The sequence below is a fragment of the Carlito syrichta genome, unplaced genomic scaffold, assembly GCF_000164805.1.
Source record: "Carlito syrichta isolate Samal-C Ts95f unplaced genomic scaffold, Tarsius_syrichta-2.0.1 Scaffold301644, whole genome shotgun sequence".
NCBI lineage: Eukaryota > Metazoa > Chordata > Mammalia > Primates > Tarsiidae > Carlito > Carlito syrichta.
The window spans coordinates 246311-268726 of NW_007245740.1; the positions used below are offsets into that span (position 1 = coordinate 246311).

General features: G+C 52.2%; 1 protein-coding gene across 2 annotated transcripts in view; it reads right to left on the reverse strand.

Annotated features, from left to right (window-relative positions):
* CTBP1 (C-terminal binding protein 1) overlaps positions 1-22416 on the reverse strand; it is a 28414-nt gene that overhangs the window by 994 nt on the left and 5004 nt on the right. Inside the window, exons 3-9 of one of the 2 annotated variants that reach the window (XM_008055056.1) lie at positions 14932-15076; positions 12642-12848; positions 4218-4432; positions 2390-2520; positions 1366-1493; positions 723-840; positions 5-112 (exon numbers count right to left, since the gene is read on the reverse strand). In XM_008055056.1, the coding sequence (XP_008053247.1) occupies positions 5-112; positions 723-840; positions 1366-1493; positions 2390-2520; positions 4218-4432; positions 12642-12848; positions 14932-15076 (1052 nt within the window). Of the gene's footprint in view, positions 1-4; positions 116-722; positions 841-1365; positions 1494-2389; positions 2521-4217; positions 4433-12641; positions 12849-14931; positions 15077-22416 lie in introns of both variants that reach the window. The other variant, XM_008055054.1, reaches the window with a different exon arrangement.

A 22416-nucleotide genomic window follows, 5' to 3' on the forward strand; every position in this document is an offset into this window, starting at 1 on the left:
CGGGTGGGCCACGGGGGGCAGCCCGTGGGACAGGGACATGGCGCTTGGGACGATGCCTTCGACAGCGGCTGGGATGCCGGTGGGGGCCACGCCCACCACGCCTGAGGGGTACCTGCTGGGAGAGGAGGTGAGTGTGTGAGGCCGTCTGTGGGGAGGGGGCCCCGGGCCAGGCCCCACCTGCTGCTCACCGGTGGCTGCAACCCTGAGGGGAGCAAAGGGGAGGCGGGCCACTCCCAAGGAGGACGGCAGTTGGGGGAGGACCCCGGCTCCACACATACGGTCCCTGCCCATGTGACTCCTCAGTGCAGGGGGAGGGGAGCCCAGTCCCGCTAGGAGACTTGACCATGAGGCAGGTCATCACTTCACCCCAGAACGGCCCTCCTCCAAGGCCCCTCACCCACTCTCTCCTGGTAGTGGCCTCTGCCCAGCAGTCTTGTGTCCACCAGGCTCTGAAGGCTGCCCCAGCCATCTCCTTCCAAGGGCCCCAGTTCTCACAGGCCCTTCAGTTGAGTGGACGGCACCATTCCGCCCTGATCTATGTCCAGCAGGGCCTGTGTGAGTGGATGGGTCCAGGCCTGAGAGCCTAACCACAGGGCCACTGCCCCTCCCATGGGCCTGGGGTTGCCCTGCCAGAGCCCCCTCAGCCAGGAGCTTTGCCCAGGACCAGGGAAAGCCCCCTGGTCGTCACAGAGGCTTTCCATGATCCTCCCCAGCCCACTCACCTGTAGGCAGCCCCGTTGAGCTCAGGGTGCACAACGGCTGGGTCCATGCTGGCCCAATGGGTGGCGGCTGTCAGGTGGTCCTTGTTGACACAGTTTTTCAGGCTGTCTGGGATCCGACCTGGGAGATGCACCAGAGGGAGCAACAGCACCCAGTAAAACAGCTGCCAGTAAGGGGACGTGGGAGTGTGGCCCACTTGGCGAGGACACAGGCAGCCCCACAGGCCCCAGGTTGCAGAGCCTCTGGCCATGCCTGCCTCCTCAGGCCCTGGGCTTGCCCCAACATTAGGTGCAGCAGGAGTCTGTCTGGTACCATCACCCTTGCAGCTTGGGGACCCCTCCGCCCCCAGCACGTGCCCCATCTGAGGGCCTGTTGGCTCAGCCCGGGAATGTCAGAGCAGCTAATGGGGCCCACCCACAGGTCAGTGTGTGTGGGACGTGCCGCCTGGGCGCGAGCCTGACTCTGGCCCCAGAGGTCCCTGGCAGAGCACAGCGAAGCCTGAAGCCCCCGTGCCAGCAGAGAACGGGTTAGGCAGGACAAGAGAGCAACAAAGGCATCTCCCTCGCGGTCTGGCGGACGTGAGCCTCCGAGAGTGTGGCCAGCAGGAAGGACGCCCTCCAGCCCGACGCCACCCACAGCACCCACCTGTGATGGCTCTCCGGATCTCCCGGGCCGCCTCCTCGCGCATCTCGATGGATGCCTGCTCGCTGTACCATGCGGCGTGGGGGGTGCAGATGAGGTTGGGCGCATCCTTCAGGGGACCCTGGCTAAAGCTGAGGACAGCACACAACACAGAGTGGCCGAAGGGCAATGGCCAGGGGGGTGGGAGGCAGCCAAGCCCTGGATCCTCTGCACAGGACCCTGCCTGGGCACACAGACCCTGCCAGCCCAGGGTAGGCTGAGCACAAGAGCAGAGCCTGGCACCATCAGACCTGCCAGGGGTTCCTTACAGCAGGGTCGGGAGAGCTCTCGAGGGACGCTCCAAGGCCCTCAAGGGAGGAGTACTGATGGGGACATGCTGGTCTGCCCCTCAGCCGCAGCTCCTAGACACTGCCCCTCCATAGGTGTTTCCTCTGGTGACTGAACACCCCTCCCAGGGTTTGTCTGCTAACCCCAAGAGGGGCTTCCGGGGCCTCTGGAAGTGGCCACGTGGGAAATGTCCACCTCAGGCCCCCGGGCATGCTGCAGATGGCCTAGATCTGAGCTAGCCTGGCCCCTACACTGGCCTTCAGCTGACACTTGGCCAGGCCTCAGGAGGGAGGTCAGGCAGGCACGGGACCCCTGGCTAGACAGGAAGCCTGTGTCAGCTGTGCCTTTGACCCCTTGGCTGCCTGAGGCTGGGATCCATGGAGGCGGCTCGTGGGTGTTGGTGCCTGGCTCCTCCTGGCCAGTAAGAAGCCCTGGCCCAGAGAGGGACTGAGAGAGAAGACCAGCTCCAGGCCTGCCCTCCAAGTGCTGTGGCCATGGCAGGCCTGGCTCCTACAGCTCTGCCCTCACCCATGAGGTAGACAGCAACTCCACCCCAATGGCCTGAGCACAGGTCAGCGCTGGCCAGGAGAGGTGCCATCTCCAGGTCACAAGCAGGACAGAGACAAGCTTGGGAGCACAGCCACCTGGGGACCCCTGAGGCTGAGAAGAGCAGAGAACGGGCACCCGCCACGGAAGGCACCTGAAGGGCTCTGACTCATGCACATCCAGGGCTGCGCCGCGGATCCGCCCCTCCTTCAGGGCCTGGGCCAGCGCCTTCTCGTCCACCAGGCCACCCCGGGCCGTGTTCACCAGGAAGGCCCCTTGTCTCATCTGGGAAGACATGTGACAACACAATTACCACCGATGCCTTCTTGCTCACACCACCTCTTGCACCAGGAGTTGGGTCTCAGAGAAAGCCACTTAAGGCAGGCAGCTACAGACACAAGGTAGCAGCAGACCTGTTGGGGAAGGCCTGGCTCTCTGGCCTTTCCCAGCCCAAGGCCCACTCTAGCTCACAGGACTCTGGGCCTGAAGGCGCCAGGCGAGCTGGCTGTGGCTCTTCCAGGCTGGCGAGACTGCACCTGTCCAGGACTGTGTAGCCCCCACCCCTTCTAGAGCCACAGGGGGACAGACTCAGGGTTCTTGGCTCCCTCTTGCCCCAGTGCTGAGGCCTGGGATAATTGGGGGCTCCTGGCTCAGCCCATTTTACATAAGATGCCTGAAGACAGCCCTGGGCCTGCAGCATGTGGCCAGCATGACCTGGCGCCTGCCCCCACGTGCCTGGGGCAGCCCCTCTGGGTCCTCTCCCGCCCAGCCTCCCTCTAGGAGGCCCTCACCCCATTAGGGCCTCATGGCACACCCCAAACTCTCCAAGATGACAGAGCCCAGGGCTATCTTTTCTGAGGTAGTCTTTCACAGACCCACCCCAGCCAACCAGGGCTGCAGTAGGACTCATGTGCTCCAGGACAGGCTCTTTTCTCTCTCGCTCTTTTTTTTTTCTGAGTCAGGTTCTCACTCTGTCACCCAGGCTGGAGTGAGCACGCTCATAGCTCACGACAGCCTCAACCTCCTGGGCCCAGGCGATCCTTCGGCCTCAGCATCCCAAGCAGCTGGGACTACAGGTGTGCACCACCACAGCCTGCTATTTTTTTATATTTTATAGGGACAGGGTCTTACTATGTTGCCCAGATTGGTCTTAAACTCCTGGGGTCAAGCAATCCTCCCACCTTGGTCTCCCTAAGTGCTGAGATCACAGGCGTGAGCCACCATATTCAGCCTTCTCGTGGTTTTATGCAAAAGGCCCTTAGACTTGGCTCCCACCTGCTTCGTTGCCAGGAGGTTTCCTGGGACACTCCCCTCTTACACCAAGCAAGGTTACCCTGCTGCAGTGCTTAGGCACCAGCTATCTGGATAAGATGGGCTTTCCTTGATGAGTTCCTGCCCATCACAGCCTCACATCCACAGTTCTGAGACAGCACAACTGACCAGCATCCACGTGCCACGCCTCATCCACCAGGAGGCTCCAAACCCACTGGGCTCTGTGGACAAAGGGTGGCTTGCACCCAGCCTTGTCCTCCATGTGGCTGTGGAGGTCTGAGGCCGACAGAAAGGGGCAGGTGGCCCCCACCGCAGGTGAGCACAAGACACACTCATGCGCATGCATACACACACAGGAACGTGCATGCATGTACAAACATGCAGACACGTGTGCACATGTACCCTTATACACACAGACCAGTGTGCACATACATGCCCAATGGAAAGGTCTGCAGCCGTGGGAGGCAGCCATCCTGCTCCAGCTCCTGCCCACAACTCCAGCACCCTGGGGAAGCACTGCTAAGAGCTCACGTGAGAGCTGCACCGGGGCAGAGGCTGCCTTCGAGGCACTTTCCCAGCTGTGTGCAGGCACACTCCATGGGACCTGCCTGTCACCCTTATCAGAGCAGGACAGCCCACGGGCAGGACTGGGTCAGACCCCTCCTGTCCTCCACTCTCATCCAAGACCCTTGGCCCACCCACACACCCACCTGCTTGACGGTGAAGTCATTGATAAGGTGGTGGTTGTGCTCGTTGAGACCACAGTGCAGGGTGACACAGTCACTGTGGAAGAGCAGGTCTTGCAGGGTGCTCACGCGCTGTAGCCCCAGGGCACGCTCAATGCCATCCGACAGGTACGGGTCGTAGAAAAGGACGTTGAAGCCAAAGGCCTTGGCCCGCAGTGCCACTGCCTGTCCCACACGCCCTGGTGGGGTCGAGACATACCATGAGACGCTCATCCCCACAGCTGGAAAGTCAGCCCGACCGCCTGCCTCAGAGTGGTCTCCTCCATGCCTCAGGCTACCTGTCTGCCAAGGGGTGACACTAGTTGTGGTCAAGAGCTACCTCGAGGTATCTGCTCCCAAATGTGCCACCTGAGAGGCAGGGGCAGGGCCACAGGGGTGGGAGGAGGTAAGAGAACCCAAGCTCACCCACAACACACCTTCCCCGGGTCGTACCACCCACCGGCCATACCAGCCATACCACTGCCCCCCACACCATCCCTCACTGCCACCCCCCACAAGGCCTGTCCTCAAGGTGGCTGTGAACTGTTCAGTATCAAAATGACTGGTTAGCAGGTGTCTACGTGGCCTAAACACCGAGGCTGAGGCACCTGCTCATGTGGGCCCCTCCTCTGGCCTACTTTTAGGCCTTGGAATCTCGATCTGGTTACCACTAGCAGAAACAGTGCCGGAGGGGAGCCTTCCCAACCAGGAGATGCCTGTGAGACTCCGATCCTGTTGGATCGTGTGAGGCAGACGTGCCTGCCCCGGGCAGCCCCTACCCCCCAGCCCTAGCTTGGCCCCGCCAGCACCCACCCCTCCACTCCTGCAGCCCAAGGCAGGTGTGGGACCCGCACGGAAGCCACAGGCCAGGAAGTCCTGGTGTAGAGCTGGGCTGGCTCTTGCCCCAGAAGGGGTCTGCAGGGTGCACATGCCCATTGCATACCGATGGGGCCAGGCTCAGCCTTGGGAACCTGGACATAGCTGAGGACACAGGACACTGAAGACCATGAACACGACCTCTCTTGTATTGTGCAAGGTAAAAACTACTACAGAAGGAATGGAATATGGCAAGGAGGCTGAGGTGGGAGTGGAAGCGGTCTTAAAGAGAGAACCCAGGACAGGCCACCCTGAGAAGGCTGGATATGGCAGAGACAGGAGGGTGACTGGAAGGGAGCCAGACAGCAGGAACAGCAGTGGCCTGAGGGCTGAAGAGACCAGACTGCCAGGTGGACAGGGCAGCCAGACACAGCCCGAAGGCCAAGCAGATCCTCCCAGCTGCTCTCTGGGTACAGCTTAGGTGGCAGGGCCAAGAGGCCAGTCAGGAGAACTGAGGACTTAGTTTAAACTCACTAACTTCTAGAAAAAGATGAACCTATTCTAGGAGGAGGAACATAGCAGCTGCCTTTACCCCTGGGGACAAGGCCAGTGCAGGAGCAAAGCAATCCCAGATGGGAGGACTTTGAGAAAACGAGGTGAGACCAGATGATCTCTTAACAATTCTGAAGGCGGAGTGATGGCCAGAGTCCCAGAGCAGGTCCCCAGGCCCAGGAACAGACCCATGCCTGTCAACCTCCCCCAGGAATTTCCATGAGGTGTGCAGGAGTCGGGGCTGGGCAGAAAAAGAGGGTGGAGGAGAGAGACGGAGAAAGAGTCTCCCATAGTTAGAAAGGTGGGGGGAAAAAGCAGAAAGAGACTCTGGTGTCTCACAGTGCTTACAGAGAAAGCCTGATGTCATCCGAAGTTGCCAGCGAGCGGAACCAACGAAGGCTACAGGCAAGCCCAGCCGGACCCAGCTCACCCCCGCTGCCCAAATGGGGGGAAGTAACCATCCTGGGTGTAAATATTCTTACTTTAGTCACTACTATTATTTTCTTCACAACATCTGGCACACAATAAGAAGTTATGACACGTGTGAAGAGGCAGGAAAATATGACTGCTAATTAGAACAGAAAAACAGAAGCAGAACCCATATATGGCCCAGACGGTGGAATTAGCCAACATAAATGTTAAAATAACAACTATAAACATATTACAGAAATTACAGGCAAATATGGATGCAAACAGCAGAAAGATAGAGAATCCCAGAAGAGAAATGGCAATTCTATAAAAGAACCAAACAGAGATTCTAGAACTAAAAGATCATCTCTGAAATGACAAATTCATGTGATAAGCCTAACAGCCAAAAAAACCAAAAGGATCAGTGAACTTAAAATCAGTAGACATTATCCAAACTTTTCCAAACTAAAGCAGAGGGCATATAATGGAAAAAAAATTTTTTTAAAGAACAAAAATTAACAGAAAGTCAGAGACTTATGAGATAATAAAGATAGTCTAAAATATGTGTAAATGGAGTTCCAGAAGGAGAGGAAACAAATAATATAGGAAAGAAAAAATGTGAAAAATTTATAGCTGAGAAGTTTTCAAAATTGATTTAAGACATCAACCCACAGATTCCAAGAACTCAGAAAATGCTAAGCAGTAAATACAAAGACCACATCCAGGAATGTCACAGTCAACCTGCTGAAAATAAAACACATAGAAATAATAGTAAAAACAGCCAGACAAAACAGATATACCATACTCAGAGTAAAAACGATAAAAAGATGGCTGGCTCCCACTGAGAAACTATGGAAGTCAGAAGATGATGGAATAACACCTATAATGTACTGAAAGATGGTCAACCTAAAATTCGATACCAAGAAGGAATATCCTTCAAAAATGAAGGCAAAATACATTTAAGCCACATTTATTAAAGAGATTATTTGGGGTACAGGGAAATGATACCAGATGGGAGCCAGGATCTGAAGGATGGGATAAAGAAGGCCAGAAAGAATAAAAATATGGGTAAATGTAAAAAAAAAAAAAAAAAAATCAGGTTGCAGTGGCTCATTTCTGTAATCCTAGCACTTTGGGAGGCCGACTACTTGAGCCCAGGAGTTCAACACCAGCCTGAGTAACAAAGCAAGACCCTGTCTCTACAAAAATTTAAAAATTTAGTTGGGCGTGGTAGCATATGCCTGTAGTCCCAGCTACTCAGAAGGCTGAGGCTGGAGGATCCTTTGAGTGCAACAGTTTGAGGCTGTGGTGAGCCGCAATCGTGCCACTGCACTCCAGCCTGGGCAACAGAGTGAGATCCTGACTCAAAAATAAGAAAAAAAATCATTGAAAAGCTACTTTGAAAGACTACTGACTAAAAGTTTATTGTGCAGTTTAGCACATAGAACAAGAGGGAGTCAAAGGAACCACACTGCTGTGAGGGTCTTCCATTCTTCTGGAACATGGAATAATAATGCAAGGTGGACTATCATAAGTTAAGAATGTATCTCATAACCTTTAAAGTAAAAGCTAAAAACTATCACTAAGCAGTACAGATTAAAAAGCAACCAAGGACATAAATAGTAATTTTTTAAAAGCTTGATTATGTAGAAGAAGGTTGGGAAAGAAAAACAAGGGGAAAAGGATAAGACAAATAGGAAACAAACAGCAAGATAACAGATTAAAATCCAAACATATCAGTAAAATCACATTCAAAATAAATGAACTAAGCATTCTTAATCAAAAGGCAAAGACTGTCAGGTTGACTAGAGAAAGAAGAACTAACTATATGCTATTAGTAACAGACACAAATATAAGGATAGATACAATCTGAAAGTAAAAAGATGAAGAAAGATATACCACACAAATACTAATCAGAAGAGAAAGCTGGGATGGTCATACGTCGGACCAATTAGATTACAAAACATTAGACCAATTAGATTAGAAAACATGATACTTCAAAGTGAAATATGAAAAACTTTTGCTCCCAAGAAGACAATACCCACACTCACTATTCAACACTGTACTGGTTCATAGCTAATGCAAAAAGACAAAAATAAATGATAAAATAAATAAAAGGCAAAGATAAAAGAGAAAATCTGTTTATTTGCAGAGGACACAACAGTGCATGCAAAAAAACATCCAAGAGAATCAACGAAATAGAAATTAGTAAGGCTATGGGGATATGAGGTCAAAAATCTTGTGTATTTCTACACACTAATAACCAATCACTGGGAAACAAAACTAAACTATATCATTAATAATAGCGCCCAAAAATACCAAAAACCTAACAATTAAACTTGGTGAACTACCTGGAAACCTTCTACACTGCTAATTACAAAACACTGATAAGAAAAATGGAAATGAATGGAAAGATGTCATATTTGTGTGCTGGAAGACTTGATTTTGTTAAAAGGTCAACATTCCCCAAAGCAATGTACGACTCACCAAAATGTAAATTGACAGACTGATTCTAAAATGGAAATGGAAATGCATAGGACCTAAAATAGCCAAAATAATGTTGAGGAACAAAGTTGAAGGGCATGCTCTACCAGATTTCAACACTTACTGCAGTTAGAATGATGTGGCGATGGTGAAAGACAAATAAGTCAGTGGAACAGAAGAGTCCGAGGACAGACCCTTCTCACACGTGACTGACTTGATTTTCAGCAAGGGCACCAAGGCACTTCAATGGGAGCCTCTTCTGTAAGTGGCGCTGAGTCACTTGCTATCCAGCAAAGAAGAGTGAATCTCAACTCCAGCCTCACACCATGTACAAACTGTCATTCCAGATGGGTCCCAGACCTATATGTAGAAGCTAAAACTGTAAAGCTTCTAGAAGAAAACACAGTATCTTCATGACTTCATGGGCAGGCCAAGATTCCTTAGGACAAGTTATCGTTAGCCTATAAAATTAAATGAGTGATAAGTTGGGCTTCATCAAAATTGAAAACTTCTTCTCATCACAGAGATGTTAAGAAAGTGAAAAGTCAGTCAGGCGTGATGGCTCAAGCCTGTAATCCCAGCACTTTGGGAGGCCAAGGTAAGAGGACTGCCTGAGTCCAGGGGTTTGAGAGTAGCCTGGGCAACTTGGTGAGACCTCATCTCTACAATAAATCAAAAAATTAGCTGGGTGTGGTAGCATACACCTGTAGTTCCAGCTTCTTGGAAGGCTGACGTGGAAAGATCGCCTGAGCCCAGCAGGTCAAGGCTGCGGTGGCCATGAGCATGCCACTGCACTCCAGCCTGAGTGACAGAGAGAGATTCCAACTCAAAAAAAAAGAAAAGAAAAAAAAAGAAAAGAAAGTGAAAAGTCAACCACAGACAGGGAGAAAATATCCCCAGCACACACGGATCTGATAAGAACACGAGGCAGACTTCATAAGGAACCCACATAAACCAACACTAGAAAGACAACCAGATAAAAGACGAGGAAATGTGTATTGCCTGGAGGGCGATACACATCACAAGAGAGGAACTCCAAGTGGTTCTTCTAAGAAGTACTTGAAAAGGTGCTTCACCTACCTCCTAAGTTACTGGGAAACTGTAAATTAAGATAAAAATGAGACAGCACTGAATACCTGCAAAAATGGCTACAGTTATGAAGACAGACGACACCAAGTATTGACAGGAACATGAAACTGCTGGATCATGCCTACACTGCTGACGAGAAGGCGACGCCACACAACCGTTTGAAGACGGCTTAGTAATTCTTCCAAGTTAAACTAAGCCCTGCTCTGTGACTCAGAAATTCCACTTCTGGGTATAAATCCAGGAGAGAGGAAAGACTTGTACAGATATGTTCATGGCACCTTTATTTGCAATGGCCAAAATCTTAAAACAAAAGCCAATAAACAAGAATCTGGGTAAATGAATTGTAGGATATTCATACAGTGGGCTCCTACTCATCAACAAGAAGAAACTACTGAAATCCCATAGAAGCAAAGACAGAATGCAGAAGCACGAATGTGAGAGGAGACAGCCACGGAGGCCGCACACTCCACAACTCCACTTCAGCAGAGCTGACAGAACTGACCCGAGTGCTAGAGACCAGGATGTAGGCTATTGCTGCCACAGGCAGGGAGGCCTGACTAGAACAGAGCCCAAGGGAACTGCTTTGGTGACAGGAACACATTCCACCAATCTGCACGGTGGTTATTTGGGGATAAACGAATAAGATGTTTTCTAGCGTGCACTTAGGATAGTGCATTTTGCAGAAAGAAGGAAGCGGGGAGGAGGGATAAGGTAAGTTATGGGCACTAGAGAACCAGCCCAGATCAAAGGTGGCAGCTGCTTCACTCTACCATGCAGAAGTAATAGCAGCACAGTGAGTCCTATAAACCACTATTTAGATACAGATACAGTCACCATGTAATGGTAATTGCAAACTCAATCATGTATTCCACACCAACAGTTGCTAAACACAGGACACGCACAGAAGCAGGAGCTGTGGGAACAGCGGAGCCAGCCCTGCCTGGAGCGAGGGCCTCAGAGGCCAGGGCAGGAGGCTGGAGTCAGCTCACAGTGCTCGAAGTCAGGGGCACAGGCTGGGGGCTGTGATGGGGAGGGGGTTCCTGCTCACGAAGTAGAGGCAATGACACTGGAGGGCCTGTCTTTGCATCCCTTGAGGATGGGACCTGCTCTCCTCAGTTCCCAAGAAGGCCAGAGGGGTTTGGGACCCTTCACCCCGAGAACCCAGAAGGGGCTGTAACCTGGCCACAGTGGATCCAGCATAGCAACTACACCAACGACCTGCACCAAGGACCACAAGGATCACATCAAGGGCAGGAGCTGGGACAACCAGCCATACCCAAGACTGATTCTTGGGGCCCTGCTCAGGCCCACCAGGGTGACTTGAGTCAGCGCAGGAGGAGCACAGTTCCTCCACCATCCCAGGCAAACCTCCACCACCTGCCAGATCGTCCCTAGATGCCCTAGGACATGGGAGCCTTCGCCTGCACCCCCCATACTCCCTTGAGCAGGGACATCCTCAAGCAGGGGGGCAGCCTCAGCCCTGCCTCTTCCAGGAACAAGGCACTAGCCCCCAGCTGGATGCTCCAACACCCTCCCCTGGGACTTGGGGCTCAGGGCCGCACAGAGGGGGCTTCACAGCCAGGACACAGACTCAACCCCATGAGAGACAAGACATGGGACATGGAGGGCAGGTCTACCCTGCCTCCTTCCTGCTGCATGTTCTGGCGGGAACTACTAACATATACAAATCCCACATACACATATTCCATACACCCAACATACATATACCCTCACATACAAACACCATACACACACATCCACCCCCCCACATACACACCTCATAACACCGCGCATACGCCCTCACACCAAATATATACACACCCCACACACTATACACGCCATATACACGTATCCCCAGCCACACCCTCATATATACTCTACATACACCCTGAGTGCCTTTCCACCTGCACCGAGGCCTTCTGTCCAGTCACTCTTCTCAAGCTCCTTGTTGGGGTACCTGTCACCTGGCCTCTTCCAGCTCCATTTCTCTCAAGACACGTCTTTATTCCCGAGATCTCATACACAAGCATGCATATATACACACACCCTGTCTAAGCTTAGCCAAGGGTTGGCCCGAGGGGGCCTGCTCACGGCTGCACATGAGACCTGGTCAGTGCTGGGCCCAGCATAGGCCCCACAGAGAAGGCACGTGGGTGAGTGTGTGGGTGAGGAGGTGGGTGGGTGAGTGGGTAAGTGGTTAGGTGGGTGCGAAGATGAGTGAATTAAGTGACCAAATGGGGGAGTGAACACACCACCCAAGGACAGGGCTCAGGGGCCAGTGGGCAGTTAATGGTGACACGCTCCAGCAGGTGGTGGTGAGAAGAGACTCCAGGGCTGCCCAGTCTTCACTACTCAGCCAGATCCAGGGACAGCAAGAAGTGAGCCCATGCAGGACCATGTTTGGTGCATACCTGTGTATGCCCCCGAGTGACATCCATGTGTGATTTCCATGTGTGTGTTGTCATATCCATGTGTGATATGTTTGTGTGCAATGATGTCCGTCCGTGAGTGACATCTGTGATATCCGTGTGGGCTAGGTGACGTTCATGTGTGCTGTGACATCCATGGGTGATGAGTGTTTGCTGTGATGGTCATGTGTGATTTCCACGTATGCCTATGTCATGTCCATGTGTGCTCTAGCACCCATGTGTGAGGTCTGTGTGTACGCTGTGATGTTCACAGGTGAGGTTCATGTGTGTGCTATGACATCCATGTGCAATATCCTTGTATGCCTGTGTGAGGTCCGTGTGTGCTGATACCCATGTGTGCCTGTGTCATGTTTATATGCTGTGATGTCTGTGTGTAATATTCGTTTGTGCCTGTATGTCATGTCCATGTGTGTGCTGTGATATCCATGTGTGACGTCTGCATGTGTGGGGTACATGGGCTGTTACTTCCAGGCCCCCCTGCACCCCATGCTGCTCATCCTCAGTCCTGTCCCAGGTTGGAGACCAATGCCAGCAGCCACCACCGAGCTTGGGCCTCGCCTCCCTCAAGCATGTGCTGGAAAGCAGCACCAGCAGACATGGTGGGCCATGCAGAGCCATGCCGCTGACACACCTAGCCCGATGATGCCCAAGGTCTCTCCACGGATCCTGGCAGCCCCAGAAGCCACTTCACGGATCTGCTCAACACTCTGGACCCGTGTGCCTTCCCGCAGTGCCTGGTGCAGCCAGGTGGTCCTCCGATAGAGGTTCAGGATGTGGCACAGGGTCGAGTCGGCTGTCTCCTCCACGGATGCCGCAGGCACGTTGCAGACGGCGATGCCTGTGAGGACACACGACACATATGATGGTCACTGCATGCCCTGAGCTCAACCTCTAGGATGCTGGAGTGACAGAAATACCTCATGAAGCCAAAGGACACAGCCTCACAGGCATCTGGGCACAAACTTGGCGGCAACGCGGAGTGACTGACCCAGCCCCACACGTGCTGGGTTCAAGTCCCATCTCTGCACATAGGTATACTTGGCAGCATGTGGTGACTACTTGGTGTTAGTGCGGCCAGGAGCAGGAAGGGAGGCCCTCAACCCCCACCTCAGCTTCAGGGGCCTGGGACATGCGGGCAGCTGAGCAGAGGCCACTGCCCCCCGACTCTTCCCTGCCCAGACACTCCTGGGAAGCCATGGCACCACAGCGGGGCAAGGTCATGGCCAGGTCAGGCCGTCCATACCTGCACACGCACAGCCATATCCCAATTCCCCAGGCTCCTCACCCTCCAGGACCTCCGCAGTTGACATCAACACTGACCCGAGTCGCCCTTGGAAGGTGAGGCCTGCACACTTCTACATCTGAGCTTCAGCGCCCCACTTCCCCTAAGCAGCCAGGCCTGGGCAGGTCCACACGTGCCTCTGTGAGAGGTCTGGGGGGACCTGACACCGCACAAGGGCACATGTGTGCCTAGCCCACTCTTGCCTCCCGCCACTCCTGGACCTTGTCCCGAGGCCTCCCCTCCCTCTCCAGGCCTACCTCTTCCCTGAGCCGAGGTACCCACCCTGGCCTGCCCTTCCCCACAGGCCTCCCCTCCCCCACACATCCCACCCCTACTGGGAAGATTTTACTTATCCTGGGAGGCTAGGACGGACCACATTGCTCTGTGAGCCATTCCAAGGACCAGGATGGCACCCAAAATGGGGAGGCACAAGTGGGGGTTGTACAACAACCATGATGGGACCCTGCATTGCCACCCGAAAGACAACTCACTTCGTTTAACAGGGAAAACAAGGGACAATGGAGGACAGCCAAGCTGCACAGCCTAGAAGATTCAGGAGCAAAATTCAGGAATCTCAAGGGTGAGATTCTCAAGGGGCAACCTGACGCCCTGCTGTCCAGGCCTGAAGGGCCTATGTGGCATGGCTCTAACTGTCTCTGGCTAAAAAACAGAGCCTGAGCTGTGAAATCCAAAGACCGTGGAGGTGGCAGACAGTGGAGCCCAGCTGAGAGAGCGCCAGGACCGCACAGACACTGAGGGCCCTTCCAGGGGATGCTGCCTGCTTGCCAATCCCAAAGAGGATGGGGCCAGCACTGGCTTCGGCCCATGTGAGCCAGCAGGCACAGGGGCAGCTCATGCAGGCGTGGAAGGACTCCTCAAACCGAAGTCTGACTTCCAACACCACTTGCGCTTCCCACAGAGGCCCAGTTTTCTACAAAAGCACTGACTTCACAATGGCTTCAGCTGCTTCCTAGTAGAAAGAAAGCAAAGGCAGACACAAGAGATATTTGCCTGCCGTGGGCACTGGTGGGCATAAACTCATCTTCTCACTCTGTTGCCAGTGTAAAAAGAGGAAGAGACAGAGACCAGAAAGAACAGGGAATCACAGAAAACAGCAGGGTGTACACAACACTGGGTATCTGAGCATGGCTTCATTTACTTGGTTCCTGTGTGTGTGTGTGTATGTGTGTGTGTGCAGATACATGTGCTATGTTTTCATGTGCTGTGTCTATTAGGTTGCTGCCTTTCCTGCTGTGTCTTGGGGACACAGACCTGTGTGCCTTCTTCCAGGGACGCACTGATGTCCCTGCCCCCAGCCCAGAGCCCCAAGCACCCAACCACGGTGTGCTGACTGGGACACACACGCAGACCTGATATGGCAGGTGGATGTGGGCGAAGCTGCAGCAAGATCTTGTGCTGCCAAAAGAACTGAGGACGTGAGACCGAGGCCTGCCATGGATGGGAAGCCCAAGTCTGCCATGGATGGGAAGCCCAAGTCACCTCCAGCCATACACCACAGCATGCTCAGGGAGTCTCACCACTGAAAGTAGTAAAACCACCGCAGATGAAGCAAACGTGCCAGGAGTCATTCCGGGGAACCACGCATATTACAAGGCGGAGAAAATCCATAACAGCCTACCTAAGTCCCCAGCTGACTTGATGTCGATGTTGTCAAAACCACTGCCGATCCGCACAATTATCCGAAGGGCTTTGAACTTCTCCAGGTCCTCTCGGGTAAGTGTGATGGTGTGGTACATCAGGGCCCCCACAGCTTCGTTCAGGACCTGGAGAGAGGGAGAAAACAGCCCCAATCATGGGGGGTGTACCTGCAGACCAGAGGCTGGCCTGGGGCTCTCTGTGCCTACGCTGGGAAATCAGCCTGTTGCCTCCAGGGCCTCTGTCTCAAGAACCATGTGGGGGAGGACATATGGACACTTCCCTCCACGTGTAGCCCTGGCTAGGCTCCTGAGGTTCTGGCAGCTTCCTAGCTGCCTCATGGGCAGGGTGGCCACTGCACCTGCCTAGCTAGTGCTGCTGCTCCCTGTTCTGAAGGCTAAAGTGGCCCTTTGGGTGTGGGTCCCACTCAGACACACTACTCAGCCTTGTGAAGGAAACACTGCACCCCCCCACAATGCAGCAACACAGGAAACCTGACCACAAGCAGGCACTGGCTCACGGTCTCCCTGGGGCACCAGATGCTGACACAGAGATGCCAAGTGGGGAGAACATGGAGCCCCGTACACCTGCAGACTCTAAAGGAGGTGATGGGGGTTGCTGCAGAAAGCAGCAGGTTAACCCTGAGGTCCCAAGAGGGCACATGCCACAACTGCAGAGGCACACAACCCAGAGCTACTCCAGCACAGCCAGGTGCCTGCACATTATGCCCCCCAGACAATCCTGCTCTTTACTCCAGCCTCCATAGCAAGTTCCCAAACAAGTTCTAATCACACAAAAAAATCATGGAGGCCAGGACACCTCGTGCTATCCTGACCCTCCCACCCTGCCACCCTGGGCAGTGGCCACCTATGCTGGGCACGTCATAGTTGGGAGGGATCCTGGCTGCTTGCAGGCCAGAAGGTCCCAGGACACCCACATCCAAATAGGGACCCCAGGGAAGGAGGGGAAAGTGCCAAGTCCCAGCCAGCCTGGCCTACGCAGGCTGAAATGCACCCTAAGAAAAGGACCAGGGGCAGTTGTGCATAGCCATGCATATGACCACACTTGACTATGTCCATTCACACAACCACCAGCCCGTGCAGACGCACTGTGAACCATGGCCCAAGACACCAGAACAATGTAGGCTATATCTACATACAAGTCCTAGAAAATGACACTGCAAGCCTCCACAGGGATGAGACTTCCAACCCATGACCTGTCTGACTGTGCTGTGGCTCCTTTCCAGAGTCCACAGGGCCCAGAACTATCCCTTCGTCCTACAGATTTGCCAGGTGCAGGGCTGCAGATCCCAGGGACCCTGTGAGCTGACAGGAGTCTGGACCTTGAAGAGCGTAAGGCTGGAAGAGGGGTGCCCACAGCAAGAACAGTTTCTGCCCTTCTCTAGTGACTGAACCTGCACCTTAGCAGGGACACAGGGCCAGAACAGACCAGCCCTTTTGAGGCTGGTATGGCCCCCTTCTCTCCTGCCAGCTGGAAGTGACCTTTAAGACATAGCCATCAGGGACCAAGCACATCAGGGCCACGGCAGGGCCCAGGTAGCAAAACGAGGAGCCCAGCCCTGTCCTATGGCCACCACGTGGGCCTGGGCTTCCTCCTCAAGGACGGAAACGGTTGCCTGCTGTGGGGGCTGCTCTAGCACAGAAGATCCCCGGAATCTCCGTTCCCATCAGTTAACAAGACAGGGCTGACAGCTGTGCTCCCAGTGTGGATGAGGTCAGGCCAGGTGACAGCAAAACAACTTCAGGGCCCATGAGGGGGACAGTCAGGAAGTATACAGCAGGAGCAGAGGTCAGTAGTGGATACCTGATGCCAGCCAGGGGCATGGTGAAAGGGGTGGGCCAGGAAGAACCCTCTGGCCACCTTGTGCCATGTGGCCTGGAGATGGAGTATCCATACTATCAGGGAGGAGCCACCTTGGGCACTTCAGCAGAATACCAGCAGACAAGGGGGAGTAGCATGTAGGTAAAGACTTTGTGGATCCCCACTGTGGACAGGCAGGGCTACGCATGCTACAATGGCAGCACAGAAGAACAGGCCTAGGCATCAGGGACAGACTCAGTGCCAGACATGAGCCTGAATGTCCGGCCTAGGCAGCTAGACACCCACGGGCCCCTCACTGAGGTATGATCTGGAGGAGGCTAAGCTGCAGCAGGTTGGGCAGGCGTGTGTGTGTGTGTGTGTGTGTGTGTGTGTGTGTATCTACCTTCAGCTGTGCGTGTGTGTGTGTGTGTATCTACCTTCAGCTGTGCAGTGGTGCCGAGAGCCCCAGGTACTACAGCTGACACACTAGTTTTCAGTTCTAAGAGTCTATCTCAATAAAATAAATCCCTAGATTTTTTATCGCAGAAGAGCCGGCACTGGCAGCAACCTGAAGGCCCTAGCCCTGGGAATGTTCAGATCAGTGTGAATGTGCATCTGTGGTGGGACATCCCATGGTGCAATTAAGAATCACTGCTGAGGCAAAATGCTGAGGATAAAAGCAAGCTTTCCCCCGTGCCCTGTTCTTTTGCGATAAAAATCTAGGGATTTATTTTATTGAGTTCTTAAGTGTGTCAGCTAGAACACCTCCCTGGGACTCTGAGTACCACTGTCCATAGCTGAAGGCCCAGCTAAGTTCCAAAATGTAAGTTAGCATCCTATATTGCAGCTCTAGTAACTTGCCTGTTACTTTTTCTTTTTTTGCGTTGGTGTCTTGCTCCATCACTCAGGCCGGAGGGCAATGGCATGTTCACAGCTCACCACATCTTCAGCCTCCCAGGCTCAGGTGATCCTTCCACCTCAGTGTCCCAAGTAGTTGGAAGTACAGGCATGCACTATCGTACCCAGCTAATTTTATTTTTTGTAGAGACGAGGTCTTGCTACGTTGTCCAGGTTGATCTCAAACTCCTGGGCTCAAACAATTCTTCTGCCTCAGCCTCTCAAAGTGCTGGGGTTACAGATGTGAGCCACCATGCCCGGTCCTATTATATTTTTTGGTAAATAATTTTCACATCCTTGCCCTTTTTCCTACTACATACAGAGAATACCAAAAGAAGGTACGTACATTTTAAGAAAGGAAAAAACTGTATCAAAATTTTAGTACTCAGTATAGACTGATTAACAAAAGATGAATACAAGTCACATTTGACTTCTGCAATTACAAGAGGTGCTCCAAGTGGTTACTATCAACATCCAGACACTTCTGATTATGGCAAACTACTGCTTCAGCAACGCTGACCAAAGTGTCCACTTGTATCACTGCACATGCCATTTCAACTTCTTGTACACAGTAGCATGTGTCTCAAACTTAATCATGAATGCATGCAAATATTAGGCACATTGGAGGTTCTGATACATACTCACACCTCCATTGTCACTGTACTTGCACAACATTCTCAAATTTCAAATACTACTTCTGAATGGTCTTGCACTCCTCGAACAACAACGGTGCTTCTACCATTTTCTTTGTCCTGCCTGTCACATGATGACACTAACATTCATTTAAATTAATGCCATCTTGTGAGCAAATGGCATACTACACACTTAATGCTACTGTAATTAAATTCAACTTTGAAAACTAATACACAGATAACATCTCTTAAGATGTGTATATATTTTCTGGCACCGTGTGTGTGTGTGTGTGTGTGTGTGTGTGTGTGTGTGTGTGTGTGGTGCCAAAAAAGTTATGTACGTTTTATGTACGACATTCGCTCAAAAGATGACATTAATCAAATGACAACATCACCATGCAACGAGCAGGCAAAGAAAATGGCATAAGCACGGCTGAGAAAATGTCATACTACACATGGCTACTGTAATTTAATTCAACTTGGGAAAGTAATATGTAGGTAACATCTCTGAAAATGTGTATACTTTTTTTTGGCATCCCCATATACATATACATATACATATATATAAGAGACAGAATCTCAGTCTGTGACCCAGGCTGGAGTGCAGTGGTGCAATTGTAGCTCCCTGTAGCCTCCAACTCCTGGGCTCAAGTGAATCCTCCCACCTCAGCCTCCCAAGTATCTAGGACTACAGGTGCCACCACACCCAGCTAAGTTTTTAATCTTTTGTAGAAAAAGAGTCTAACTATGTTATCTTAAACTCTTGACCTCAAATGATCTTCCTGCCTTGGCCTCCCAGAGTGCTAGGATTATAAAAGTATGAGCCACCACACCTGGTCTCTACTGAATATATTTTAGTAACAATTCTAGGAGACAGCATCCTCAGAACAGGAATCTGAACACTACTCAGAAACCCCACTGCCCCAACCCCTGTCACACACTAGGCTGGCTCGTGCTCACTGCAGGATGAGAGCCCCCTGGAGTGTGGGCTTCGCCACATGGCAGCTGCATTGTCCAGAGGTACCAACAGCCTCCAGGTCCACCCTCCTTGTAGCTTCCCCATGCACCCCTTCATGGTTGCAAAGAGGCTGCTCCATCCCCAGGTATCACATCAACCTCCCAGGAAGGTCTACAGGGGTTGGGTACAGCCAGGTCTGTCCATTTAGGTCAGGACCCAATAGTCTCCCAGAAGCCACCCTCAGCGAACATCCATTGCATGTCACCCTCCACCAGCTGAGTGACCAGGCCATTGACTTAGTCCCCTCTGCTCGGTGCCCTCAACTCCAGCAGGGCGTCACGAAGGTCCCAACCTTGCAGATGGCTCGGAGCAGGCCTGGTGAAAGCTGAGCACCCAGTGAGGGTCAGCTGCCACGTGGCTAGAAACAGACACCTGGATGCCCTCAATGACAGCAGATTCTGAGTGGCATTCACCGGGCACCTACCTCAAACTCAAGTCGGGGTGTGGCTGGTCAGGTCAATGCCCACTGGTGGCCAGCTAAAGCCTGCCACACGCATCCCCAGCACAGGGGGCCCACAGTAGGAGCAGTTCCTCACCTTGCCTCTCTTTGCTGGGGAATTTTATTCCATCACACTAGCCAGTCCAGGCCACAAACACAGGAGTGGCTTATTTTGTGAAGCTGCTCACACCAGATCACACTATTACATTGTTTCTTACACACAGCCACCCAGAGCAGAGCTGAGTAAAACATTGAGAGCTTCCACTGAAACTGCCAAAGCACCATCAAAACCACAGTGGCCATATCTACTCCACACGAGAGAACAAGGTTGCACTCCTGCAGCACAGCAGATGGTGTTATAGGTGTTCTAGGATGCCAGTTGATGACCTGGTGGTGACTTCTGTATCCATGAGTACCAGGGAGAGGGCACACTTAAGGCAATCACTCTATTTTTACCCAGATACCACTTCGCTGGTCTACTGACTGGAAGCAGTCTTGGAATGTTTTAGATATCAGCCATTAGGCTGTTACACAAATTGAAAACACCCACCTTATCTCTTACCTGTCTTTATTTTTTTTATTTATTTTGCTGTGTCACAATTTGTCATTTAATCAAACTGAACTTTTCCTTTATCAAGTCATGTTTTCGACATCACTTATTATAGTTTGTTTTGTTTTGACCTCAAGGTAGTCAACACATTCTCCTTTACATGTTCCTCTAAGATTTTTATAGCTCTTCATTCAAATGCATGGTCACTTATCTAGAAGTTGAGCATTTGTGGCCTGGGAGCTACTACTGACATGCCCAAAGGCCATCCCAATCACCCCAGGGTCACTATTTACCATATCTTTTAGTCCCACCAGGTGGAGTCATCTCTGATCCTCTTGTCCTGTCCACTCACAGTGGCACTGTCACTGCCTGACTATACCTTCCAGACCCAAGAGCAGGTCTCGGGGCCTGGAAGCACCCAGGCAGCCCATGCTATACCTGAGGCTCTATGGGCACCGGACAGTCTGGCTGGCAACAAGCCCTGCATGTAGCCACAAGGTCTTCTTGGTGATGCCTTCATCCCAGAAGTGTCTATAACTCAGTACTGAGGTCAGATCCCACAGCAGCCTGTCTCTGTGCCAGCCACCACTGTGAGACGGAGGGGCTCCAGGGACTTTTCTCTTCCCGCCACTCCTACAATGCCATTTTTGTGTTTTCCTGGATTTTTATTTCATTTCACTTCCTACACATCCCTAGTACCTCAATCTGGCAGAAACTTTCTGGTAGGCTCCTCACCCCATGTTTCTCCATGTCCTCGCATTAGTCTCCCATCTACTCAACCCACAAAATCCCCTTCCCAGAATGCCCTGCTGCTCCACCACCTTCCCCAGCCCCGCAGTGGAAGCCCATGTCTTGGTTCCCAGGTCTTCCTTCTTGCTGCTCAGCAGTCTGGTCATATGGGCAACCTGGACTGAAAACCCTGGCCCACAGAGGTTCTGAACAGGTGTGGGCTGGGCCGAGCCTTGGCTCCTGGTAGTGACATCCCCACCCTAGGGTCAGTGAAATCCTGAGCTCGAACAGCAGAACATCTCGTAGAACCCTGACATTCCTCTAGATTTGTGGCAAGAGAGCCCAACTCTCTATTAGCTCTGAAGTTTTCCTTCATCTTATTACTACATCAGCAGTTCCACATGCTCTCCTTCTGTAGCAGGCAACATTCCATGGCCAAACAGCCACGAGGCAAGTATCTGCTCCAGGAGGCACAAACTCCCAAGTAACAGTGATGCATCCGACAAGCGTTTCTCTTCCTCCCACACCAAAGCCTGGAGACAGGTGGCCATGGGCCCTGTGCCCTTTCCCTGGACAGAGTCCCAGGTTCCCGCCTTGCTGATCCACTGCTCCCAACACATGGCCTCCCCTGATGGGCTCCACTCAGCATATCAGTTTCCAGCCAGCAGAGAGGAAAGGGACTCTGCACACAGAGGTCCTGCTCATCTCTCTCTGTCGGCGCCTAGTCACCAGGCCAAATCTAAGGGCGAAAAAGCTTAGGAAATGTGGCCCTTGTTCACTACTTCCCTCTCCTGAGATTGGAGATGGGAGGCTAAGGCTGCACAGAGGACTTGGTATGGAGCTCCCGGGAGGCCTTCGCGTCTCCATTTTCCTCTTGACTTCCATCCCTTTCTTCTAAGCCTTCCCTGACTAGGTTTTCAAGCTTCCTACTAAAATTACACTTTCATTCATAGTTTTAATTCCAAGACTTGCATTTTCTGATGATCCCTTTCTTTGCATCTTGCTCTTGTTTGAAATGAGGTGCTACTTCAGATCTCGGAGGGTACTAATGAACAATTCTTACCCCTCTCTTCTATTCAAAGGATTGAGCCTTGTCCCTTGGGACAGTTTCTCCATGGATTTACCTTGTTCCTTCTCTGACAGGTTAGGCTCCATCCTAGCAGCCCCTTGGATGTGCTTCTGAGGTGGCATCTGTCGTCTGTCAGAGTGGGGAGCAGAGTACCCTGTTATACTGAGGGCACTATCCATGCTCTCACCTCCCACTAGGGTCTCTGCCCACTTATTTATTTCCTTTTTTTTATTTTGAGTTGGAGTCTCACTCAGTCACCCAGACTGGAGTGCAGTGGCATGCTCCCGGCCACCGCAGCCTCAACCTGCTGGGC